The sequence below is a fragment of the Fusarium pseudograminearum genome, chromosome 4 (assembly GCF_000303195.2).
Source record: "Fusarium pseudograminearum CS3096 chromosome 4, whole genome shotgun sequence".
Lineage (NCBI taxonomy): Eukaryota > Fungi > Ascomycota > Sordariomycetes > Hypocreales > Nectriaceae > Fusarium > Fusarium pseudograminearum.
In genome coordinates this window covers 3645843-3663458 of record NC_031954.1, presented here as the reverse complement: position 1 = coordinate 3663458, position 17616 = coordinate 3645843, and the positions used below count along the sequence as shown (strand labels likewise).

The following is a 17616-nucleotide window of genomic DNA, read 5'->3' as shown; positions in this document are numbered from 1 at the left end:
AGGGCTGGAAACTGGGGCTCGACAACATACCATACCTACTTAGTACCTAGGTACTTATGCCAGGTTGAGGCAGCCGGGTTACGGGAGTCACTCGTTCTCTCCTTTTACCGCATCTCTTTCGCAGCCACCTCTGATACGAGCTTACTGAACGACCTCAGTCTTGGACATCTGCAGCACAGCGGATACATTGACTCAGACCACATATCGAGCAACTGCCATGTCTTTTCAATTTCAAAGCGTACGTCTTTACTCATCAACCCCGCTTGGTGGCCTCTTGGCCTGGACCTTGCTTGTGAACCCTGCCAAACTCGTTTAGTATTGGACTAACATATAAGTACAGCCATTTCAACAAGAACAGTTCGATATATTCGAATGGCACCCCAAGTTTTTGTCCTGCCTTCGATACTTTATCGACCATGCTCAGTATAGCCCTGCAGTTCAAACTGTAGCTGCTTGCGTGAACATCCACCTCCCTTTTCAGAAGGGCAATCCACTACCCGTAACACCCACACGTAATGGCCCTTCACCTTCTTCGTCATCCTCTCGAGCATCTGGGTCCAGTCACCTCCACTTGAGTGCCCCTGCAGCTTCTTCAATCACTCTAATTCCTTACATTCGCCGTCTGATAGTCACCGGGTTTGATACGCCCGCAGTTCTTCACGGTTTCTTTGGCGACGACTGGATACAAGGTATCGGGCGCATACATGAGAGTGAGCGCAGGAATTACTTGTTTGCTGCAAAGAGTGACACTTGGTTGAGAGTCAAGACCCAGTATGACATGGAAGATGGACAGACAGTCCCATTCCTTAGACCGCTGCAAAACGTTACTGAAGACGAGATACAAGCTGCCGAATCGAATTGGAGCGAGTGGCTAGCTATGCAAGATTGGATGCTTGGGCCGAGAGCTCCGGACGACCCCAATGAACGTTTTGTGAGGATCAAGAAGGAACGCGATTAGTACAGCGACTTCGAACGGAAATGGATATGCTGTGTTGGTGGAAGATGGCAAAAAATTTACACATAAAGCGAGGTTCAAATATCAGTTGGTGTAATAACATGTGGACTATATCCTGAAAATAGATGAGAGGGATGAGTAGTTGGATCTAGGGGAGAAAGACAGGGAACCAGCACTTATACTTGGACCTTCAGCGTAGCGTTGCCTTTCACTTGGTAGTTTGGACACTTATACCAATCTTCCGACATTTGCTGTCAGATTTTATTCCTTACGCCGGTGTCGCCATCAAGTTCCTAACTATACCGTCTATCCGTGTGAGGTTCCTTCAATATATACAGAGAGCATCTGTCAGGTGGTCCTCGACCTGACTGATCTTGAGGCAGAAGATGCAAAAGGACCTATAGCACTGGCCGGTTGAGCGCCCCTTCGAAGCTAAAATGCCCACGCCTTCTCCTTGATTTCCATGCAGTGAAAAAGAAAGAAAAAGTCCAGTCACCTTTTTCAGCCGCTTCATAAATCAAACGAGACCGCCTAATGAGTCTCGCCCAGGATACACTCTCTCTCTCTTCCTACTCGGGCGTCTTCATCCCCAAGTCTTCTCTGGGTTGACCAAATAGATCTCCTGGGCCGCAAATAACACATCCTCTTTTCTTTCCCCAACGCCTTGATGAGAAATATGATGACCGTTCCCAACCCATTTTCTTTCCACTCCTCTTACGAAACAAATGCTTACTATGCCCAAAGACGGTGGTAGTAGTACGAAGGTGATGCTCGAGTCGAAAAGAAGAGGCAGGAGAGATATAAAGGAAAATTGTTGTATTATAATAGTATCAGTTGAGGAAGCCCTTGCAGGCCGCAGTGCCGCAGAGACAAGGAATGCGGTCAGTACTGCCGATTTCACGCTCGAATTTATAATCATACGTCAGCTCTTCGTCTGTGATATTGGTTAGCGGTGTGTACTTGAATCAAGGTCAAGGCAGGGGAGGGTAACGTACTCAGGGCAATATCGCGCAACGCGTAGATGACAATGCGCTTGCTTCCCTCAACTTTGATGATCTTGGCAGTACAGTTGGGCATACAACTGTGGTTGATGAATCGCGCAATGCCACCCTTCTTGGTTGCGTCGATGACAGTGTTGTCGTCAATGCGGAACAAATAGCTGCTTCCAATGCCACTTTTGAGATATCGGTTCTCGCGGATTTCGGAGATCTGCTGTCGAACTTGCTCACCGACATACTCGATAATCATGTCGTCCTTTGCAATGTTCTCCATGGCGTATAGACCCCAGTTATGAATAGCCGAACGAGCAAACTTGACGGGCTTCTTTCGCTTCTTGAGCTGGTTGAATTTGAAGACATCAGAGTCCTGACCGAGAGTCTTCTTCTGATCGTTGAGGTCAGCAACGTAGCGACGGTTGGTAGCGCGATTCGCTCGTGAGTTTCCCTTGGCGACCAGTTTCTCGGCAGCGATTCTGGCGGCATCCGCGGCTTCTGCAGCGGCGTCTCTGCCCAACTTGTTGCGGGCCTCCCGTTCTTGTCTTGCCTTCTGCACCTTGATATGGTGAGGGAGGTACTTCGACTTTTCCGAGTTGAGAATCTTCTTGACACCTTCCGTACGGGCACAGCCAGTAGGATTGGGCACGTAATATCCTCCAATAGTAACAGGAGAGTCCAGCGTGCGTCTTGCAGAGTTGAGCTCCCTGATGCGGTTGCGTGTCCACAACCACAACTCCGCATTCCCGATGTCCTTAGTATTAAACCTCCTGGCAAGTCTGGTCAGATCAGGTATATCTTGGACACTGACTGTCAAGCCCTGGAATGTTGGTAAGTCGGGCTTAGCGCCGTCCGGTAACTCAAGGGCAGGTGTCAAGGGCTCGGTAGCAAAGAGCTTCTCGTCAAACTTCTCCGGGATTAGTTCTTCCATAGACGTTTTCTCCGCCTTCTCTTGCTTAACCTTGGAAGGTTCTGTGGCTTCATCGCCGGGCTGTATCTCTGTCCCTGGTTGAATTTTCGAGGCCTCGGGCTCTTCAAATGACGCTTTCTTCGTCTTTTTTCCCTTCCCAGGCCTCTTCTTTAGAGGCTTGCTAATGGCCGAGGCCGGGGTCTCAGAACGGGAAACTCTACTTTCCACGTCGTCGCCCGTTTCTGGCTCGGGAATGATGTCGACAGAGTCTTCGCGCCCCTTGAATTCCGAATCAAGTGTTTCAAGGTTGACGCCAAATAGTTCCTCATCCGATTTCTTCTGGCGCTTAAAGACCGATTCAAGTGAAGCGACTAACTTTCGTTTTCTAGTGCTTGCTGTGTCTGCTATGGCGAAACTGGCCTCGGTCATCGAGTCATCCTCGCCTTGTTCCCAGGGTACGAAATCATCCTTGGAAGCCTCATCATCGGTGCTCATTCGGCTACGTGGGCGAGAATCGGCCTCTTCTGTCTCTCGAGCTAATAGTGCACGGGTATCCGTGTCGTCGTCGGATTCAGCATCGCTGTCAAGGCTTCTCAGGCGGTGATGGAGAGAGCGGAAGGCGTTTCGGGCAACAGGTGGACGCTTTCTAGCAAACGGATCAACAAAGGCACTCTTTTGTGCCTGGCCCTTGACCTTGGTCTTGCGAATTCTTGGAAGAGCCTTTGGTTCGAGACGACCAGTTCGGCGCTCAATTGGGTCAGCACGAGAGTTGGGTGTTCCCACACGAGAGCTGTCATTGCCGTCCTCGATGCTGGGTATCTCTTGCAAGTCGTCGGGATGCTCAATGTTCAGCTTTCGTCGCTTGGCAGCATGGTTGGCGGGGTCCAGGAAGTCCGAGAGAGCAGGCGCTGCGACCTTGGTGCGGATATGCCGTATAAGATGTTCCATCATCTCACGTCGAACAACTTCTACCGCCTCGATCACAGGGTCAAAGTTCTTAGCCCTCTGCTTTTTCTCCTCTTCAAGATCCGCTTCTTCCTCTCGGCGTCTTCTATCCTTTTCGTCACGATACCGTGGTTCGGCGTGTGTATGTCGGTCGAGGCTCGCACTAGATCGCCGACGACCGGAGCCATCCTCTCGACGAGGACGAGGTAAGCAAAGCTGCATGGTCATATCATAGTTGAAGAATTCGGTGTGGTTAACAGCGCGGAAACATCGCTCAGCTTCCGAGCTGCCAGTAAACGAATTGCGGAAGACAATAAAATAACCCGACTTGTCGACACGGATCTCCTCGAAGCCGTAACTCTTAAGTCGTTTCTTCATGTGGGGAAGGATACTGGGTAAGACTGGGACACTGTCGCCTGTAACGTAAATATATGGATCGTCCGTGAGCTTTTGTGCGAGATTCGACGGTTCTAGGTTGAGCCCTTGGACTTGCGTGCCAAGCAAAGGTATTTGTGGTGCACTAGTTGGTATAGATTGTCGCTGGGCCGATGGACCTTTCGGGGCCGTTGGGGGAGGTCTCGTGAAGGCAGGAGCTGTTCCAGATTTTGGGCCGGTCGGTGGTGCTTTGGCTGCAAGAGCGAGTCGTTCCTGTTCGATTTTCTCAAACTTTTCCTTCTCTCTCTTAAGGTGTTCTTCCAACATTCGCCGGCTCCTACGACCTTCGGCATCGTACTCTACACGAACGATGTCTGCATCGACCTTGATTCCACGGGCTCGCACCGCACGGCGAGCTGCATCAATACCAGAGACAGGCGGACGATCGGGTCGCTTAGAATCTCGATATCGAATTGTCGCAAATCCAAGATAGCTACCTGTCTCCGGGTGCATCTTATTGCTGCTTTCTGCTATCTCGCCGAAACTAGCAAAGATAGCCGTCACCTTGCTGAAGGGAATGAGCGGATTGTATCTTGTCACGACAATCTGTGTGGGTGGGCCAGGGCCAATGGAGGTCTTGGGATCGTAGGGATAGGGCTTGATGTTCTCAGGCGCTGTTCGTAGCCGTGATTTGGGTAGGTAGTAGTCGGTGTTGATATAACCGAGGCGACCATCCGACCTGGCCAGTCGGGGGTCTTTAGGAGGGGGGGCGTCATCTTCCTAATCAATTCATTAGCCATGTTCACCACAGATGACGCCCCCCCTGGGGAGGGATGTTATAGTTATACGTACTCGACCGAACTCTTTATATATTGGTTTGGCGCTTTTGCTGACGCTCTTATTGTGTACTCGATCGAGGAGCGGATCATAGGTGCATCTGAGGCCCTTGACGGAGGGCAAAGGATCTCGAGCCGGAATGCGCTCATTGGAGGGAAGTCCGTTTGATATCGAGACATTCGGGCCAGTGGCCAGTGAGTTTCGAGAGGACTGTCTCGTGGCCCGATCGGAGGTCTGATACGTAGACATATCTGGCTTTGCGGCGGCTGGAGCCGAGTTGGGAGATTCTTTGAAGGCGCTTGGAGTGAGGCTCGAAGTGGGAAGACGGGACGAAGCTGTAGTCGCCGCGGCACCGTGGCGGGTGGATGTGCTGAATATCGATGAAGCCGCGCTGCTATATGAGCTGGCCGAGTCGACGGTGTTGGGGATATCTGTGAATGGGGATTCGGTGTCGTCAGGTTGTGTTGGCATAGTATCCGACGCTGAAACAATGCCGTTAAGGCTGATATTCGCGTCGGCTTCTAGCACAGCTGTACCTGTTGTGGAGTCGATGGTGCCGTTGATAGTGGCTGGTGTCGATGCTGTTTTAGAGCGATCGCGATCCCTAACCTGGTCTGCGCGAGTCTGAGCCTGAGCTTTTACCTTGGGAGCAGTGGGGAAGAACTCCGCGAAGCTCGCGCCTGGCGGGCGAGTCATCGTGACGATGCGCTCTTCCTACTTCCTCCCCCGTGCTCCAACCATGATATACTTGCGTTGAACCGTCGAAAATACACCGATCAGTGAAAATCCTGACCTAGCGGCGATTCCAGGCGGATTGCGTGGATTGAGGTAGCGGCTGTGTGGGCGGAATTGAGGTATTGAAACAGGCTTCACTCACGCGACAGAGCGAATGTGAAGTTGGATGTGGCAGAGGGGCGTCATTCACCAACTCTGGGCGCAGGAAAGGAGTAGAAAAAGGATCGTCGACGGTCAGACTGGTAGCCTTGACCAAAGTATTTGATGCGCGCGACGAAGGTGGAGGCGATAAGTGATAGCAATCTCCAAATGCTGGAATGTAATGAAGGGGGGGGAATTGGTGGGAGAAGGGAAAAAATGGCTGACGACCCAAGGAAGTTGACGATTGATCTGGCGTCCAGTCCAGTTTGCTTTGACTTTTGGTTCAGGGATGAATAGCGTTAACTTTTAGCGGTAAGGCCATGTCAAAATGAGAGAAGCGACGAGCCACACTTTAGGTGGCTTGGAGGATAAATAGTGCTGTGATTGGCAGTGGTGTTTGGTGTAAATACACGGTTGACGGGGTATCGTTGGTTGCCAATTAACGCGTCCCACTCAAGAGGTACTGACTGACAGTGACAGTATAACCACCATCCAATCCAATCCGTTCGGGTGACAATATATGCTCGAGGTTTGTTCATCTCTTTGCCTGCAAATACCCTCGTGTCCAACAGGCATGTTATTCTATTTAAAAACATGCGTGGTGCATGTCTTGTTCCTTTCTTCGGAACCACTCACCTGTACAGTGCCTCACTCGGCAAACCTGACGATGTCATTGTGCATGAAAGTAAGGCTTTGTTCAAAACTCGCAGTTGTCACGAGACAACAAAGACAGGATATTTGACACCTTTAAATGGAAAGGGACAAAATTAGTACCACCTCTCTCTTTAATTTCTTCCCTTGGATACAACGAATGTCTAGAACAGGGTATCTTTGTTTGTGAATATTTTTGGCATGCTCCTAACCTGTAGTGCATGGCATGCAAAGAAGGGATTAAACCGTCGCTCTGCCCGAGTTCACCTGAACAATTAAACTTCAGATGATAGGTCTTTACAAAGAAATCTTTTTCATCTACGAGATGTGGTGGATGCAGCTAGTACTCGATAATTAAAAATATCCGATTGGCAGGCATGCAGTCTTAATATCATAGCCTCTGTGACTCTGTACCAATTCTTCAAACTCCGTCTCATCGACTCGAAATCCATTTCGATGAGTATTCCCGAACGCCAACTGTTATTAACAATACAATACACGAGGCTCAAAAGTCGAATTTGAGCTCAAACTCCTCATCCTCATCATCGGATATGTGGAGTGGCTGGCTCAGTGGGGGAAGGTCATCATCATCACCATCCTCGTCAAAAATTGACATGAATTGAGGTAGAGGCTTGATCTCTTGGTCCTTCTGGACGGCCTGACTGAAACGTGCTGGCGTAATAGTGAGATCTGACTGGGTAGGGCTCACCGTACCCGAAGGCTTGACTAGACGTTGTGTTCCCCCACGGACGTCAGTTCCACAACGTCGAGCGCTGATCAGAGATGATGCTGATCGGCCACGATTGTAGCCAATAGTGGTTCGTGACGCAGCCTCGCCAGTAGCGCTTTCAGCGTGTGATCTCTTTGCAGGAACGATATTCCGACCAGCAGGATTTCTGCCCTGATATGAGGAAGTAAGAGGCTTTCGAATACCCGTTGGCCGCGCCATTGTAGGGCCCTTGCTGTTGCTACTAGTATCTGAGTGAATCGACAAAGCAGAGGCAGCACGTCTGGAAGCCAGGCTGGAAGGTTGCTTGGTACGGATACCGTTGGTCTTGCGCTCAGAAGCGTCTAGAAGACTAGTTTTGGACGCAGGCTTCTTCACCTGTTCTTCGTCGTCTGATAAGTCGTTGATGTTGAAAGTTAAGGCGTCTGTCTCTCGTTTGTTCTTCTCCTCAGCCCTGGCTGCCACCTTCTTCATCGTCTCCGCGAATTCTCGATCCTGTCGAGAGATACCCTCATCGTCGACTGGGTTATAAAAGTGTTGGTAGTATCCCTTGAGCAGGTTGCCCTTCTTCAATCCGTCCAGAGTCAACATATCTTTCGGAAAGCAATCTGATTCATAGGGGAGATCCTTTGGCTTTGGTGGAGCATATTCAGGCTCCTCCTCTTGTGGTTCGATAGTCTTTTGCTCTTCTTTCAGTCGAATTTCGAGAGGTGCAAGATCGACTGGTCGTTGCTTGGGTTTCTGTGCGGTTGGCTTGAGTTGCGTCTGCTCGATGTCCTTAACAAGGTTCTTAACACCACCCAACTGCCCATTCTTAGCTTTGGCATTGGTGGTTTTATTGCCCAGAGGAGCTCGACTACGGGTTCCTGTGACGCAAAATTGTATTAGCCTACTGCTCCTTGTTTCCGGAGACGTCATCAATACCCATAGGAGTGATCATGGCCTGTCGAGTTCCATTGCCTTTGTTGATAGTCTTCACCCCGTCTTTGCCCGTAAAGGCGGCTGGAGCGTTCTCATCACGTTGAGGAAATCGAGAAGGCGTCTTTGGAAATCGTGAATTATGTCCCTGCTTCGTTGGAACCTGCTGGCTCAGAACTAGGTTCTCTTGGTCACGATGCGCCGCCAACATGATGGCTGCAATAAGCGAATCAAGAATTCAGAATATCGTCGTCTTGGAGTAGAATTAGGCAGATGCTGATCTCGTCATTAGAATTTGATTTAATCAAAGAGGTAATTACGCGTGCAAGATGAAAAGGCTCTCGGCTCATCTACCTGGACGTCAAAGGCCAGGATGTTTTGGTCGGCCTGTGCTGGCTGGCGGGGCAACAGCCACCTTTTTGGCTGCTTTCCCCTGGAAAGTGCCGGCATGTGAGCTTTGAGCGCCACACACGAGCGACCGCCACAAGCCAATGAGGCTGGACACGACGGTGACCTCCACCGTAGTTCAATTGTGGAGGAACATCACTCCTCCCCTTTCTTGATAGGTACTTAACCGCCTCATCTTACATCCGAACAACACGACCTTTGTCCCATCGCCAGTTTCCCTTCCGCTTTTTTCTACAACCAAACGTAATCTTTCGTCGCTCATCAAAATGGATCGCATCAAGGAGGTCAGTCACTAAACAGCTCTTATGGCACCTACCCCGCCATGCAACCCCAAAAGGAAGGGACCGTTGTGGAGGGGTAGACTTATCGTCGACCCATGCTAACGTGGTGATGGTGGATAGAAAATGAACCAGCTTCGTCTGGAGGCCGACGAGGCCGCTGGCAAGGTCGAGGAGCTTCAGACCAAGGTCAAGGTCCTCGAGCAGGAGAACCTGTCCAAGGAGCAAGAGATCACCTCCCTGCAGCACAAGAACAACCTCCTCGAGGGTGAGGTCGAGAAGCTCGAGAACACCGTCAAGGACTTCAAGAAGGCCGCCGACGAGGGACAGCAGCACGGAACTCAGAACGAGACCCTTCAGCGAAGGCTGCAGCTCCTCGAGGAGGAGGCTGAGGATGCCGACAAGACTCTTCGTGAGGCCAACGAGAAGTACGCTCAACCCCCTTAGCGAGACCCTTTACCGCCATTTTGGCAACCATCAAATTTCCGCACAATAAATGGTATATTGGCTAACAAATCGATTTTACAGGCTCCGACAGACCGATGTCAAGGCTGGACACTTCGAGCGCAAGGTGCAAGCTCTTGAGAGCGAGCGTGACCAGTGGGAGACTAAGTACGAGGAGATGTCGCAGAAGTACACTTCTCTTCAGAAGGAGTTGGAGGAGCTCCAGGCCGAGATTGGCAACATCTAATCGAACCCCGACCTTTATACACTTGCGCCGGATGCAGGATGTTTATTAGCATGTCCCTCAGCCATCAGTATACTCGTCCAGTTGCATGATGCTTTGGTTGAAGGGATCTTTGAGTGTTGGCCAGATGAGCGAATGAAGCAGTTTCCGTATATCATGTTACTTTTCTACTAGCTGATTGAAGCTGGCCTTTCTCATTTCTAAAGGGTATCTTTTGTAAATGGTGCGCCTGTTTGCATCCCTCTCTGTTGTCCAAATCCATCGGTTCTCAACAAATTTAGCCCGACCTTCTTGCTGCCTTTTTGGCCCTCAGTTTCCTTTCTGTGAGCTGCCTATCGAACTTGGAATCGTATCGGAACTTCTTCTTCTTCTTTTTGGGTTCCCGTCGTGCTTTTTCTTTCGTATCATCCTTGTTTTCTTCTTCTTTCTTATCTTGACTCTTGTCTTCGCTGTCGATCTGCGGTTTCTCGAACCCATCCCTTGTTACCGAAACGGATTCGACTTTGACTGTTGTATAACGGTCCTCGTCGATGTACTCTTCTTCGTGATCGACGATGTCAAGCTCAGGTTGATCAGCAATACCACCCCATTCTTCGTCTTCTTCATCCGATTCTTGCTCGACGGCACCGGCGGCTTCCGACTCTCGTAGCAATCTGTTTACGGTCTGTACGTGCTCTTCAACGTCGCGCTTTCGTTCTTCTCGAATCTAGACAATACATGTTAGCATAATTTGAATCTTGAAACCGATTAATTCGTATGGTATCGTGACGCACCTGCTTTCGCATGTCAAGCTTTTCCTGACGAGCCCTCTTTGCATTCTCCTCCTGCGCATTCTTGATGCGTTGCTGCTTGCGCTTATGAAAGCCTGTCAGGTATTCCTCTCGCGCATCGAAGTCGAAATTGACTTCTTCAACTCCAGATGTCGCCTTCCGCTTCTTGTGCTGTATAGGAAGAATATTCTTCTTGGGTCTCGGCTTGGCGAACATGGTTGCGTGTGCAGACGAGATGTCCGAAATGCAATTGTAGTTTGGATTTTACAACGAGTAATCTATTTTGTCGGTTGGCATCTTTCCAAAGCATACAGAAAATCCACCGTCGCGAAAGTTTCCAAGGGTCGCCCCACAGCGGAGGCTCACCGAGGTGTGCACCAAGCGGGTCTTTGCGTCTATCAGAGCGATTACGTAAGGCAGTTGTTACTGCATAAGCTCTCTTGATGCTACCATTATCATCACAAGCTGGTATCGACAGGCAGACTCAACGCCCAATATCCAGCAAATACCATCCGTGATGCGTCTCCAAATTCTAGCCAGCGCTCTTGCGCTCAGTGTTTCAGCTGCTGCTTTCTCCGATTCATGGCCTCTTGTCATGTTCTCTACCTCCAAGTATGACGCGCGCCCCCCGTGTCCTATACTTCGAGCTCCCTGCTGAACGATGACGATAACAGGTTCTCCGATGCGACCAGCAACAACCAAATCCAGACGCGATCTCAGGCTCTTGAGCAAGTCAAGGACCTTTTGACTTCATGTCCGACCGATAACTACGTCCTGATTGCTCAGGAGGGCGCCAACGCTGCCGACATTCGACGAACGAACGCCAACTCCAACCTTCACCAGGCCATTGCGCGCAAGGAAATCCAGGGCAAGTTCATTGTCTCTGAGGTTGTTGGTGAATCCATCGATGCGGATGCTATTCAAGATTATATTCAAACGGCGTGTTATGAGCAGGCGAAGAAGGTCGAGCCTCATTTCACCCTTATTAAGGCGGGAGACGACAAAGGTTGGTCTCCTAACAAGCTTGCCGCATAAGATTCGATTATTGACAATGTTGTAGAAGCTACCGAGAAGTGGATTTCAAACGAGCAGTGGATGAAGGATTCATACACTGTCATGTTCGTCGGTACACCCTCGACCAAGGCCAAGGCTGCCTCTGCATCGAAGAAGGTCTCTGGCTCCGAGAAGACAATCTACGAGTCCGAATTTATCGAGCCTCTGCACATGGACCTGAAGCGCGACGTTTCAGAAGGCTCAAAGGCTGGCAACACTACCCGTGACACCCGTGGCTTGTTTGAGAAGTACCAGTTCTTCACTCCTGGTAAGCACCCATTTCTCCACCAGCCTCGTATGCTGTACTAACGTTCCCAAGGTATCTTTATGGCCATTATCACTGCTATTGTTTTGTTCTCCATCCTTGGTGTCGGTCTTCGGGCTCTGGCTAGTCTCGAGGTCTCCTACGGCTCCTTTGAGAAGGACATGGGACCTGCTGCCCAGAAGAAGCAGTAAATCACTTGTACATGATCAATGAGCGCTGTTCATGTATCAATATTCCATGCGGGATGATGCTTGTATATCGGATTATGGAGTTCGGGTTTCTTTGGTGTGACTTGATGGGAGGAATAGTATCGGCATACAACGTTGCGAGCATCAATTGCAGACAGATCATAGGGACGAGGACCTAATTTTATGGGTCTCGATCCAAGTTTATTGAGTGCTTTTCTAGATGCGATTCGAAGCTGTAATAAAGATTCAACGCCAAACTCCGTCGTGACACCTCCAGTCATGAACACTAGATTCCTTTACTAGTTGTTATGCATCCTCATAAGATTTTTGCATCTAAAGACTTTTTCAGAGTAAACCTTGTTCGTCTCTATACCAAGTGGCTGGGCAGAAGGAAGTTGGCGATGCCCTCCTTGACGGCATACTCATGCCCACAGCTTCCACAAACGAGCTTTCCCTCAGACATTTGCGTCTCAAGGAGGAGATGGTGAAGATCCTTGAGAGTCTTGTCATCACCCTTGAGCTCAACTGCGGTAGGAGCCTGCTCAGGGAGTTGAGGGAAACCCAGCTGTAACATAAAAATGTCAGGAATGTGTTTCAAAACGCAAATCAAGTTTCATCCGGGTCAAAGCTGAAAACTCACCTCGGAAGCTGTCGTGCGAAGAGCCTCCCAGTCCAGACGGGGCAGCACGTTGATGATCATGTCAGGGTTCAGCTCAATATCGTCCTGGACGAGTTCTGCGTCCTTGGGGTGAAGAGGATATGAGTCCTTGGAGGACTTGCAAGCCTTGGCGGCGCAGGTGAGGAAGTTAAGACTAAGGACCTTCATTTTATCGTCTTATAAGAGGTAGTATCGTGTAAATGGGGAAGAGCCGTATAAGATATCAGAAGCCTTTTTTGTCGTTGTCTTGAACTTACACAACTTTTTTTTCTTCTTTGGCGGGGGAGACTCTTGGTGGTGAGCCACCAGCCCCACGTGACAGGGGTCCTGTAGTGGTGGTCCAGTTATACATTGCTACGAGAATGCTAGAGTTTACTAATTGGAGTTGGTTCGTCACATTGAAAGACATGGCGAGATTGGAATTATCAAACAGTATTTGAGTCTGGATTGTAAGGTATTGCATTGTCTTGTCTTGTTCTTTATGTAGGTAGTACCGGGTCTCGAGTCGTTTAGAATCGAGAGTGCTGTCGGGCGCTGCGGAGACCAACAAAGAGGACACCAGCAAAGATGACAAAGAGGCCAGCCTTCTGCATAGGAGACCAGCCAGCGGAGGCAACCTCTTCGGCAGCGAATTCAGATGTGCCGACAAGGCCTAACGGGACAGAGGCTACGCATCAGCAAATTCCGCCTTTTTGGAAGTTTATCAATGGTGGCGAGAGCGGACTGGACAAGTGCAAAACGGATGTTGCCTCTTTAGAGCTCAACGTGAATACCTTCAGGGGGGACATCAAGCTCGCCGCTCTTGGCGATCTTGACAGCCTCGACGGGTCGGTCCGCCGCTCCAGTCTTGCTGTTCTCGATCTTCTCGATAAACTCGTAGCCCTCAAGGACCTCGCCGAAGACAACGTGCTTGCCATCGAGCCAACTGGGGGTTTTTGTTAGCATTGTATAACAATTGATGCGCTGGGGATGGGTTTCGCTTACGAGGTGACGACGGTGGTGATGAAGAACTGGGAGCCGTTGGTGTCACGACCAGCGTTAGCCATGGAGAGAAGACCCTTCTTGGTGTGCTTGAGCTTGAAGTTCTCGTCCTTGAAGCGGTCGCCGTAGACTGAAGTTTTTGTTAGCCATTGACCTATTGGGTCGAGATGAAGCCATCGCATACTGGACTTGCCACCAGTGCCATCACCCTTGGTGAAGTCACCACCCTGGATCATAAAGTTCTTGATGACACGGTGGAAGGCAGAGCCCTCGTAACCGAAGCCCTTCTCACCAGTAGCAAGGGCGCGGAAGTTCTCAGTAGTCTCAGGGACAGTCTTGCCATAGAGACCCATGACGACGCGGCCGAGAGGCTGGTCGCCCTGAGTGATGTCGAAGTAGACCTTGTGGGTGATCTTGGGACCCTTGGCAGCCTCGGCCGTCTGGGCGAGGAAGAGGAGGCCGAGCCCAAGGAACAGGGCCGACGCGAAAAGGCGACGAAGGTTGAACATGATTGTTGTTTCTCTGCCAATTGATGATGGTGCAAAGAATACAGAGCAGGAGCAAAGAAAGGTTGGGAAGACGAAGCTCGGAGGAGGGGACACTTATACCACAGACCGCTGACAGGGGCCGGGGGGTAGCTGGACTGGCCCGCGCAATCCAGTATGGATTGGGGGACCTACCTAAACTGCGTGCAGATAATCACCCCCCGCCACGGCCGGACTGGGAGTGGAGAGCTCACCCAGCGTTCCAGCACGTTTCGGCGGCTAAAGCCACCGCTGAAGCAAGTTCATTCATTGGTGCCCTGCTCTTTGTTGATGGATGCAGTGACAGGAAATGATAAGATGTCTACAATTACTTCATGATCAAAATGTGTGCTATCTTTTATGTCCGACGTCCTTTGTCGCATAACTCACCTCGCCAATTGACCCCACTCCCATCCACTCGAGCTTCTCAGTGGACTCTCTCCGTCTTGTACCTCCCCAAGAGAGATTAACCCGAGTTTTACCGAATTGCCCATCTTTTTCCAATCGCATGTCAGGTCCGCTTGGAATTCGAGATCGAGGCATGCGATTGTGATACCCACGATAATCCGTCACCATGGTACGTTTGCGCAAGTCCTTTCTTTTCTAAATCAAATGTCATTAACAGCGCATAGGTCTTCCTTCTTGGCGTCAACTTCGGCGAGCAGAAGCTCGTCAAGGTAAGTCCTTAACAATCACCACCGAATGCTCTTCATATCCTTACACGATCCCTCCGATAGAAAGCCCTTGAGTCTTTCTACGCTCTTGGACCCACGACATCTGCCCGAATCATGGCGAAATACTCGATTCACAAGCTCGCCAAGGTCGGATCTCTCGCTCCCAGAACTGTCACTTCCATCACAGCCGAGTTATCACAAATGACGATCGAAACGGATGCTAGGCGATTGGTGCAAGAGAACATTCGACGACTAAAGGATATGGGATCATACCGTGGTAGACGTCACGCAATGGGTCTGCCAGTACGTGGTCAGCGAACAAGGACGCAGACGGCATCTGCCAACAGGCTCAACAGGGTCGAGCGACGAGGTTAAACGAATTATTGCAAGAATGGGCTATCTGGCTTTGGGCCTGAGAACTGGCCTGGATGTCAAAACCACAATAGACTGGCATATGGAAATGCTATATCCCAAGGAGAATAAGAAAGTCTGGCTATCTCCTTGTTGTACAAGACTTGTATATACAGTGTACGATCAGATGAAAACGAACTCTGGATCACCGTGTTATTAAGCGCGGTACTATGAACTTTACGCGTCCTCCAAAGAAGCCTCTCTCGCCTCTTCGAATTTCATCTTGGGCAGATCATCTTCCAGCGGCAGCTTTCCCTTGGCCTGTAGCCGAGCTGCAACAGTGTCTACGTCTTTCCATACTCGTAGCAGGTTACCGCCAACAACCTTGGCTGCGTCAACATTACTGACACCCTGTCGAAGCAACTCTGTAATCAAATCAGGGTACTTGGTAACATCTTCAAGACCCTTAGGCACTGATGGAATGCCATCAAAGTCGGTCCCAATGCCTACGTGATCATATCCAATGAGGTTACCAATGTAGAGGATATGCTGAGCTGCGTGTGCAAGAGTAGAATTCTGAGGGTAGAACTCAGGAATACCATTCTCCGTTCCAGTATCAACGCAAGAAATGAAGTCAGGGGCGATGTTGACCATGACAATAGAGTTACGCTCCTTGACGAGCTGCAGGACATTGTCCTTGACATTTCGAGGATGAGGACAGACGCTATAGGCCGAGCTGTGAGAGAAGATGATGGGGGCTTCGGAACCACTCCAATCCTTTCCACCACCGAGGACATCCAGCATAGTATCCTCGCTATTTATATGCGTTAGAGATATATTTGTATATATGAGATACTTGCAACATACCTGACATGTGACAGATCAACAATCATGCCCATGCGGTTCATCTCGTGAACGAGCTTGCGACCCAGAGGACTAACGCCTCCCCATAGAGGCTCAGCCTTGCGAGTTGGGTTTTCCAAAACGGCGGCATCAGCGAACTTGTTGTGGCAGTTATGAGTCAAGGTAGCATAGCGAACACCAAGCTCATAGAACTTGCGAAGGTTGGCTGCTTTGTTGCCAATCTGGTGCAGTCCCTCAATGCCGAATGGCGAGATCAGCTGACCCTTCTTGAAAGCCTCAAAGGCGTTGGAGCTGTCGACCTTTTCGGAGAAATGGCTGGGATAGGCTGCCTGCAGCCTAGTCATGACATCGATCTGATCCAACGTGAACTGAACGCCTATGGTTTGGTTAGGAAAGTTTCCATTGCTAGCAAAGAAAAGACTCACTGGAGGCATAGTTTCCATCAGAGAAGTCAGAGTCATTCGACGGGCAAGGAGCGAAGAGACTCCAGAATGCACCGCCACTTTGGCCTTTACGAAGGCGATGTAAATCTACATGTCCAAAAAGTCCACCTTGCTCAAAAGGCTGAGTAAAGTTCTCATCATAAATCTGATTGCCATAGGCGAAACGCAACACTATTGGGAAATCGACATGGCCATCTAAGCGTATCTTGTTAGTACAAAGTTGATCGCAGCCAAGTGAGAGATAGTCGTACCTATCAACGGAGTGGTTGTGAGAATATGACGTGCTCGCTCTTCAGGCGATCGGAGACCATTGCCATAGCGAGGAACGCCATTGTAGCGATTGCTAACCGGCCGATGCAACAAGCTGAGACCCAGAAGGGCAAGAAAGATAGCCAAAATGGCTCTTCGAGGTGTCAATTTCGGTGTCGAGGGGGGCTCATGATACGAATTGTTGTGAAGCTGAGAGAGTAGTCCTCCCTTGACTGATCGGTTTGAGCCCCTGGACCTCGAAGGCCGAGTGGTGTTGTATGATAGGAGAGGTTCCTGCCGCCCCATTGTGAATATGACAAATGAAACAGAATTATGCGATGAACAAGACTGATGAGAAAGGTGAGCTGGTAGTGTTGGCTTCCTAGGGAAACAGGTATGTTGAATGAAGTAGAGATAGCGACATGACAGGGATGGGATGAGACGAGAGGTTGACGCCCTGGAACCTCGGGCTGACAAATATGGTATGCTTCAGTTAAAGTTTAACTTGCAGTTTCCAAGAAAGTATTTAGAGATGGATTGAACTTACGGCCGTTGAAGCCAGAGAAACTACGTGGATCAATTAATTGACATTATATCTATCACGTTAATTCGCATCTGCCGGGTGATACGGGATGGCCTCACACGCTCAGCGTTACTTTGATAACTTCCCTGCTTGGAGATGTCTGTTAAGGTCGAGCCTGCGCTAGCCCAGGTACAGCGCCACCGCCCCATGAGATGGACAGGGGTCTTCTAGTCATGATGCACAAACATTGTGCAGTCCGCATCTGGACCACCGTTCTGTCATACCGTTTTGGACAACAAGACCGTTTTCACTGAGCGCCGGTCTTCGGAAAAAATGCATGCTTCTTTCCGGCGGGGAGTCAGGCTCTGATGATCTGTCAGTACAACTTTTTGGAGGGGCACTAACACGACAGAAACGCGACTGTACCTATGCCCAATTCTTTGACTTCCATCGACCTAGAAAGACTATTTAGGTGGCTTTAGGAAACGAACAAGACTAATTATACTAAGCTTA

The 17616-nt window shown here is 49.9% G+C and overlaps 10 protein-coding genes across 10 annotated transcripts; 4 read left to right on the top strand and 6 right to left on the bottom strand.

The window, feature by feature from the left end:
- Positions 1–217: 217 nt before the first annotated feature.
- Positions 218–958, top strand: FPSE_09408 (uncharacterized protein; the record flags this gene model as incomplete). Its single annotated transcript, XM_009262525.1, has 2 exons — positions 218–238; positions 341–958. The coding sequence occupies 2 exons, from the start codon at positions 218–220 to the stop codon at positions 956–958; spliced, it is 639 nt and encodes a 212-aa protein (XP_009260800.1).
- Positions 959–1785: 827 nt separating this feature from the next.
- On the bottom strand, positions 1786–5710 carry FPSE_09407 (uncharacterized protein; the record flags this gene model as incomplete). The annotated part of the gene is made up of 3 exons (XM_009262524.1): positions 1786–1889; positions 1951–4957; positions 5030–5710. The coding sequence occupies 3 exons, from the start codon at positions 5708–5710 to the stop codon at positions 1786–1788; spliced, it is 3792 nt and encodes a 1263-aa protein (XP_009260799.1).
- A 1336-nt stretch (positions 5711–7046) lies between these two features.
- FPSE_09406 (uncharacterized protein) lies at positions 7047–8397 on the bottom strand (the record flags this gene model as incomplete). Its single annotated transcript, XM_009262523.1, has 2 exons — positions 7047–8134; positions 8193–8397. 2 exons carry the CDS (start codon positions 8395–8397, stop codon positions 7047–7049), a joined length of 1293 nt encoding a protein of 430 aa, XP_009260798.1.
- A 601-nt stretch (positions 8398–8998) lies between these two features.
- Positions 8999–9563, top strand: FPSE_09405 (uncharacterized protein; the record flags this gene model as incomplete). The annotated part of the gene is made up of 2 exons (XM_009262522.1): positions 8999–9300; positions 9401–9563. 2 exons carry the CDS (start codon positions 8999–9001, stop codon positions 9561–9563), a joined length of 465 nt encoding a protein of 154 aa, XP_009260797.1.
- Positions 9564–9837: 274 nt separating this feature from the next.
- FPSE_09404 (uncharacterized protein) lies at positions 9838–10546 on the bottom strand (the record flags this gene model as incomplete). The annotated part of the gene is made up of 2 exons (XM_009262521.1): positions 9838–10266; positions 10334–10546. 2 exons carry the CDS (start codon positions 10544–10546, stop codon positions 9838–9840), a joined length of 642 nt encoding a protein of 213 aa, XP_009260796.1.
- A 301-nt stretch (positions 10547–10847) lies between these two features.
- Positions 10848–11839, top strand: FPSE_09403 (uncharacterized protein; the record flags this gene model as incomplete). Its single annotated transcript, XM_009262520.1, has 4 exons — positions 10848–10942; positions 11005–11336; positions 11391–11651; positions 11703–11839. The coding sequence occupies 4 exons, from the start codon at positions 10848–10850 to the stop codon at positions 11837–11839; spliced, it is 825 nt and encodes a 274-aa protein (XP_009260795.1).
- Positions 11840–12203: 364 nt separating this feature from the next.
- On the bottom strand, positions 12204–12662 carry FPSE_09402 (uncharacterized protein; the record flags this gene model as incomplete). The annotated part of the gene is made up of 2 exons (XM_009262519.1): positions 12204–12401; positions 12477–12662. The coding sequence occupies 2 exons, from the start codon at positions 12660–12662 to the stop codon at positions 12204–12206; spliced, it is 384 nt and encodes a 127-aa protein (XP_009260794.1).
- A 341-nt stretch (positions 12663–13003) lies between these two features.
- On the bottom strand, positions 13004–13984 carry FPSE_09401 (uncharacterized protein; the record flags this gene model as incomplete). The annotated part of the gene is made up of 4 exons (XM_009262518.1): positions 13004–13146; positions 13268–13419; positions 13479–13605; positions 13660–13984. 4 exons carry the CDS (start codon positions 13982–13984, stop codon positions 13004–13006), a joined length of 747 nt encoding a protein of 248 aa, XP_009260793.1.
- A 589-nt stretch (positions 13985–14573) lies between these two features.
- FPSE_09400 (uncharacterized protein) lies at positions 14574–15048 on the top strand (the record flags this gene model as incomplete). The annotated part of the gene is made up of 3 exons (XM_009262517.1): positions 14574–14576; positions 14632–14676; positions 14737–15048. 3 exons carry the CDS (start codon positions 14574–14576, stop codon positions 15046–15048), a joined length of 360 nt encoding a protein of 119 aa, XP_009260792.1.
- Positions 15049–15261: 213 nt separating this feature from the next.
- FPSE_09399 (uncharacterized protein) lies at positions 15262–16886 on the bottom strand (the record flags this gene model as incomplete). Its single annotated transcript, XM_009262516.1, has 4 exons — positions 15262–15838; positions 15892–16264; positions 16314–16526; positions 16583–16886. 4 exons carry the CDS (start codon positions 16884–16886, stop codon positions 15262–15264), a joined length of 1467 nt encoding a protein of 488 aa, XP_009260791.1.
- Positions 16887–17616: the final 730 nt, after the last annotated feature.